The sequence below is a fragment of the Centruroides sculpturatus genome, unplaced genomic scaffold (genome assembly GCF_000671375.1).
Source record: "Centruroides sculpturatus isolate CEXI.00-Female unplaced genomic scaffold, Cexi_2.0 scaffold635, whole genome shotgun sequence".
Classification (NCBI taxonomy): Eukaryota; Metazoa; Arthropoda; class Arachnida; order Scorpiones; family Buthidae; genus Centruroides; species Centruroides sculpturatus.
In genome coordinates this window covers 113,066-120,442 of record NW_019384964.1, presented here as the reverse complement: position 1 = coordinate 120,442, position 7,377 = coordinate 113,066, and the positions used below count along the sequence as shown (strand labels likewise).

Sequence of the window (7,377 nt, the reverse complement as noted above, 5' to 3'; positions counted from 1 at the left end):
CTGTTGTTCTCTCCTGTACAGGTGTGATACCACACATGCTACACAAAAGCCTGGGAACATTACAATTGAGTAGAAATACATACATCACACTACAGAAGGCCGCTATATTGAATACATGCCATATTGTTAGGAAATTCCTTAATACAGACACTGACACACACATTTAATTTTAGTTTTGTTTTGGTTGCTATGCCTTGACTCTGGTCCGGCATAGTACACAGCCACCGGTTTAAACCGAGTATTACCTACTAAACCCAACATAATAATAATTATTATTATTATTATATCACACTCCATCAAAAATTCATAGTAATTAAATCAATTTCACGTGTGATCTTATACAGTTTTTAAACACACAAATGTATGCAATGCAGTGACTTTCTGTTGATTTTTCATGCATAATTACCATTCTCTGAATTTGATGACTGAAAAATCCTGTAATTTGTTTTCTCTGCATAACCAAAATTTCAATGTCATACATTGTTTACTTAACAGAACAATATCATTAGCTGGACTCCTGTAGGAAGCTTTCAAACTTTGCAAAAGTGTGGGCTAATGTGAAGTGAGTTCAGCTAGAAATAATGATGGCTGAGGGGTTTCTCAGAAGGGCCAGAAAATGATCATATTATCCCAGATTATCATACAAAAACAAGTATTTAAGGTCATAGCAAGTTGCAGATTGCCGCATCATTATGCCATGCATAGCCAACAAACATCCATGATGCCAAGTCGCAAAAAATGATATCTGGGCAGAAAAATCACCGAACCATGGTTCATGTGACAATAAAAAAAGTTGTAATTACATGTATAATGAGGTGTTTTTTGTACCAGTTTTCTGAGGGCCTGCAATAATAAAATGCAGGCCTTTTGTGAGGGCCTATAAAAATAGAACACAGTATGAGATGATATGGAAGCAAAGCTAAGTAAGTCAATTTGATGAAAAGTGTCTATAAAAAACTAGTTGTTGCAGAAAATCAATGCTGCCATACATAATCATGGGTTATAATAAAAAATTTGTTAACTAAACGTTTCCAATCAATAATTTGTAAAATGGAAATATTTAACAATCAAAACTTATACATAGATAAAGTAAAAAATAAATTACCTGTCCTCTAAATGCATTAATTATAAACTGTAAAGCCAATGGATCAACGCATTCAATGCACTTCTGAACAACATGATTACCATTTTGATCTTTTACACATTTCAGAACATGACCATCTAATTCTTTTACTATTTCCGTCTGAAAATAAAGTTTAATCAGTCCTTCAGATTTTTTTTCTCTATTAATAATTACATACTCTTTTCATTTTCATTATTATAAAAAATTCTCATCTAATTAATTCATTCTCCCAATTTATTGTAAGTATTCAATTTGATCACATAAATCTGTTTCATATTTCATTTTTGTAATTTATTCAGAAACAATTACTTGTAACAATTGCTATTCAATACTTGTGAAATGTATGTTAAAAGTTATTTTATCAATGGAGAGAATGATATGCAAACAACAAAGTGTGAAGGAGCATTTATTGTATGTGTTATTTATTTACTAATACAAAATACTGGTATTAACATGTAAATATCACTTACAATGAATGTTCCTTCACACATTAAGAAGTTAAGTCTCATTGTTTTTGAATACACACACCATTTTTTCAAAAATGTGAGTAAAATAACTTACCTGTTGTTCAGGTGAAACAGATTCTAATGCTTTTTGAATTACACGACAGCCATACATCTGCAAAGCTAAAGGTAAAACATTTCCTTTAACTTTTTCTGCAAGTGACTGTTTCTGTTCTGTTGTACCAAATTCGAAGAACTTCTGAATGACGTAGTTTCCAAAAACATCAGTCATTAGATTGTAAGCTGCATTTAAAATTTCATTAAAAACAAGTTGTTTCTCTGGAGCTGTTGCACTTTCTAGCTTCTGCTGAATAAATCTACAGATTTTACATGCAGAAAAATGTTAGAAAGTATCTACTTTTTAGGTTTACAAATACTTTTCAAATTTGTACCTTGAACCATGCTGATCTTGTGAAAATTCAACAATGTGATTACCCAAGTCATGCAGCTGTAAATTTGGGTATCTATTGTTGCGAAAATCTTCTAGCAGACGACTTCTACCTCCTGGTTTTTCCAAACTACATCCATTACTAAGTAAAGTAAACAATAACTTTAGTAACTAATGTTTTGCTATTGAAAGTATAAAAATATACTTTACCACATTGGTTCAACTCTTGGAATTCTAGAATTGTTTCTTTTCTCCATAGTAGAAAGGCTGTCAGTGACATTAGACCTAATAAAATTATTATTTCTGATCAAATTATTTTATATTTAAACAAAGCCAAACATATCAAGTATTAAATATGCATAAATATCTAACTTACTTTCTTTGAAGAGTACTATTATTCAAAAACAGAGAATGTGAAGAACCAAACACATTGGTTAAAGGAGAATTTCTTACTAAGTATTTTGCCTCTGCACCTGGAGCAGCTGACACCATGCATCCTAAAAATGTTATAGCTTTAGTAATTAAATATTCTTTGTGCTGATATGACATTTAAGAGCAAAAAATTACCTAAATTTAAATTATTGCATGAACCATTCAGTGATGAAGGAGGAGGAGTTTGACTCGGTGGTAACATACCAATGGGACCTAGCCTCTGTGGTAAAGCGACTGTACCAAAAGTATTTTTTGGCCCTTGCTGAGAAAAGTGATTTTCTAAATTAGTTCCAAAACCATTGCCAGCCGCACTTCGAACTCCTGAATTATCCCAACAGTCAAATGTGTCACACAGTGGTGAATTCGTATTACCACCAATTCCTTATAAGTAAATTTCATTATCATTCATGTAAAAAAAAATGATAATTTATTTTATTCTGAAAATAAATATGCCAAAAAGTAAAGTTACCTGTATCAATTCCACCAATATTAGATGTACCAAATGTATTATTTCCAAATCCCGTGTTTGTCTGTGTCTGTCCCAGGCCCAGACCCAACTGATTGCCTGTGAAACCAATGTTAGAAGACGCAGGACTGTAATTAAGATTTGTCGGAGAAGAATATAATGGATTGTTTGAAAATAAACTCGAACTTTGACTTTGAGAATTAAGTAAATGCATTCCGCTATTATTAAAATTTCCTGAAAAATATTACAAATATAAATACATCAGTATAATACAATATATTTCATTCAATGAAAATCAGTATTTAAGCTTAACAACCATCATCAATTAATATATAAACATAATTTGACATTTTATAATAAATTTAGCATATCCAATACTTGTTTTTTTTTTTAAACTCTGTTATCACAATTTTTCATCAAGCATAAAATTTCCTGTTCAGTAGATTAATTAAATTAAAATTGTTTGCTGTCTTCTTTCTTTTGCTTTATATTACTTTTAAATTTATTGAATGATTATACACCAATTGCCCAGAACATTGCTTTGTCTACAAAATAGCAATGTCACTCAGTTTAAAAAAAATCTCAATGATGATAAAATGAAAATGGAATATTTCAAGTTTGATGAATATAGATTTAATCTCTTCAAATATAATGTTTTACTATGATTACATGATATTTACAAATATATTTCCTCTTCCTGAATAGACTGCTATTTCCTCAAATTTTATGAATCTGATATTATTATTTATTTTAATTTCTTAATCTAAAACAAAATTTACTTATACATTTGTTAACCTTGTTTGAAAATTATATCATATATGGACATGGTATTTTATGGAGATTTTGTAAGCCCATCTTTAATAAAAGAGCATTGCAAACCATTTTTTATGCTAATTTGCAATCTTGCATTGATCATGGATTGACCATCTGATCAATGGCTGCACCTTTCCTTTTACACAAGATTGCTACTAATAAGATATATCTTGCATTTAACAAAATGTGTAATTTGCCTTTCACTGCACATTCTAATATTGCTAGAATTTGCCTGAGATTCCCATCTTTCCTTGAGAAAATTAAATATTTTGATTGGTTGATATATTACAAATATTTTAATGGTCTTATTTATCAAAACTGGCTTTCACTCCAAATTCCATTGAGAAAACTTCTCTCATTTACTTATTCTTCTACTGTCTTGTCTAAATCTTAATAATTTTAATGAATTTTTACATCTTAGTCTTCCAATTTTAAATTGAAATGTAAAAAAGCACTGTATATATCATTTAAGATTTGTTACCTGTTTTTATTTTATTTATTTATTTTGTTTGTTTTTGTTTTAAGGGGTGTTATTTATTTTTATGATATGTTATTGTAGAGAGACAGAAATCAAATGCCTATCAAGACTTTTCCTCTAAATGTAATGAAATAAAAAAATAGATACTAGATAAAAATAAGATATATGCAAATTAAAGCAAAAAAAAAAATAAAAAATTGTTGACCAACAAACATTTTGCTGCACAATAAACTAAGTAAATTTGTGAAGGTTGCTGGATGATGTCCAGATACCACTGTGAGGTTCTATTTAGGTGTTTTAATCTGACACCAATGTAACATTTCCATTTGACATTTTTCTCTTAGACCAGGGTGAGGTCCAGGTCTGGCAACACTCACAAACTGAATATTTTTTTTGCAAATCTGTTAACTTCCATAAATGATGCAACACATTTATCTGCATGGTTGTTTCTCACAACTGTAATGATAGAACCAACATAAAAGCATTTTCTTCCAGCAAGATTATACACTTCCAGATAAAAAGATTGAGATTGACCGTGGAAGTTTATCCAGTGGTTTCCATACTTCTCAGATTTAACATTCCTAAATTTTCATTTCTGGGAATACATTAAAGGTAGTATATGCTTTTTCCTATCTATTGTAATTAGTATAGCCTGGAACTTTATGCAAAAGCATTGCTCAGAATTTTGTGAGGAGTTCAAAACTACCAAAAATTTCCTCTTTTGACTTCTGAAGTGGAAGAAAAGAAAAGCATAAAATAGGCTGATCAGAAATTTTGTTCAATTAATACAATAGATATGATATATTTAAATCAAATTTATATACTATATTATAGACATACTATATATAATTGTCTGCTTTTATTGAAGATCTTTATAAACTTATTATAACAATTTAATTTGTTTTTCATTAAAATCAATTTTTCTTTATTTCATTCATTCTGTGCTACATGAAAATTTATTATTACATAACAAAATAGATCAATAGGAAAATAATAAATTAAATAAACATTACAATAAAGAAAAAATTATTTACCAGGTGTATTAGCAGGGTTTGAAGCTGGATTTACAAGCATGGGAGGCATTAATCTCATGGGAGGTCTGGTATTACTCATCATTTGATTGAAATAAGGAGGGCCCAGTAGCTGATACTGTCCACCTAAATGAAAATTTTCAATGTTAGATGATGTAATTAAATTTTAGTATTTACTACATATAAATACAGTAGAGCGTNGGTGAAAATGAGGAAGCAGCAATACTTCTTCATATATCACATGGCACATAATTTCAAGATATTTCTAGTTTGGATAATTAAATTGTTTGCTGAACAGAACTTTCATTTTAAATTTCAAATTTTTAATTAAAATATATCACTTTAAACCACTCTTAGGACAAAACTAGAGATAAGTACATAAAATTTTGTAAGCATTGTTATCTTGACATAGAAAAACCATGGATATTTTCAAAAATAGTTACAATTTTCACTGCTAAAAGTGTATAATGACACCACAGTCACAGCAGCATAAAAAAAAAAAACTGTTCAATATGCTTTCTGTCACTCTTAATCACATAATTCAATCAAGTTATCGCATTAACAACTAAGCGCAGCATGTCAAGATTAACGAGACTCTTTTCTCTTTCAATTTACCTCTTTAGATCCTGCTTTTTCAAATATCCCATAACCAGAAATCTGATAACAAGGTGTGAATTGAATGAATGAGCAAACACTGCATTAGAAAAGATTGACAGATCATTCTTTCATCACCAAATGTATTAGACAGTACATCGCTAACAATGACTACAGTGTGAGTGCATAATCTTGCTTAAACATAGCATCATTCAAACATCTCTGCTGTAGTTTAGAAATGACAAAAGTTTGCAGCATGTTTTAAACATTCCTATTATTTTAAAACTAATAAATTCCAAAACATTTTTCTTTAAAAAATCTTTTAAGAAATACAAGTGAAATTCACTCTTTTAAATCCAATTTCGATAGAATTAAAAACAGAGATGGACTAGAAACTTATTTACTATTTCTCACATTTATTTTTCCTTTTTCCTAGTAAATAAGTTTCTAGTCCATCTCTGTTTTTAATTCTATCGAAATTGGATTTAAAAAAGTGAATTTCACTTGTATTTCTTAAAAGATTTTTTAAAGAAAAATGTTTTGGAATTTATTAGTTTTAAAATAATAGGAATGTTTAAAACATGCTGCAAACTTTTGTCATTTCTAAACTACAGCAGAGATGTTTGAATGATGCTATGTTTAAGCAAGATTATGCACTCACACTGTAGTCATTGTTAGCGATGTACTGTCTAATACATTTGGTGATGAAAGAATGATCTGTCAATCTTTTCTAATGCAGTGTTTGCTCATTCATTCAATTCACACCTTGTTATCAGATTTCTGGTTATGGGATATTTGAAAAAGCAGGATCTAAAGAGGTAAATTGAAAGAGAAAAGAGTCTCGTTAATCTTGACATGCTGCGCTTAGTTGTTAATGCGATAACTTGATTGAATTATGTGATTAAGAGTGACAGAAAGCATATTGAACAGTTTTTTTTTTATGCTGTTGTGACTGTGGTGTCATTATACACTTCTAGCAGTGAAAATTGTAACTATTTTTGAAAATATCCATGGTTTTTCTATGTCAAGATAACAATGCTTACAAAATTTTATGTACTTATCTCTAGTTTTGTCCTAAGAGTGGTTTAAAGTGATATATTTTAATTAAAAATTTGAAATTTAAAATGAAAGTTCTGTTCAGCAAACAATTTAATTATCCAAACTAGAAATATCTTGAAATTATGTGCCATGTGATATATGAAGAAGTATTGCTGCTTCCTCATTTTCACCTTTACATATGCTGAACATGAACAATATTGCCAGTAAATATCAACATAGGCTTAATTTGAACAATTGATAATTTTGTTTGTTGAACTGTTAAATTTAGTGTTATTTGAAGACAAAAAAAAGTAGTAATAATTTTAACTTTTAATAACACTAGTCTACATGATTTTCAGAACAGATGCATCAGTGTTTTTATATATATATATATATATCATAAAAATACACAAAAAATACATTATATATATATATATATTATATAATACATATATATATATATATATATATAATGTATTAAAATATAAACATGTACAAATCCAATTTTTGG

The 7,377-nt window shown here is 28.9% G+C and overlaps 1 protein-coding gene across 1 annotated transcript in view; it reads right to left on the bottom strand.

The window, feature by feature from the left end:
• The window catches only part of LOC111632486 (pumilio homolog 2-like), an 81,644-nt gene that overhangs the window by 14,417 nt on the left and 59,850 nt on the right, over positions 1-7,377 (bottom strand). Inside the window, exons 10-17 of the mRNA XM_023376904.1 lie at positions 5,238-5,381; positions 2,916-3,146; positions 2,582-2,827; positions 2,391-2,511; positions 2,225-2,317; positions 2,019-2,156; positions 1,685-1,943; positions 1,106-1,243 (exon numbers count right to left, since the gene is read on the bottom strand). Of these exons, the coding sequence (XP_023232672.1) occupies positions 1,106-1,243; positions 1,685-1,943; positions 2,019-2,156; positions 2,225-2,317; positions 2,391-2,511; positions 2,582-2,827; positions 2,916-3,146; positions 5,238-5,381 (1,370 nt within the window). The remainder of the gene's footprint in view (positions 1-1,105; positions 1,244-1,684; positions 1,944-2,018; positions 2,157-2,224; positions 2,318-2,390; positions 2,512-2,581; positions 2,828-2,915; positions 3,147-5,237; positions 5,382-7,377) is intronic.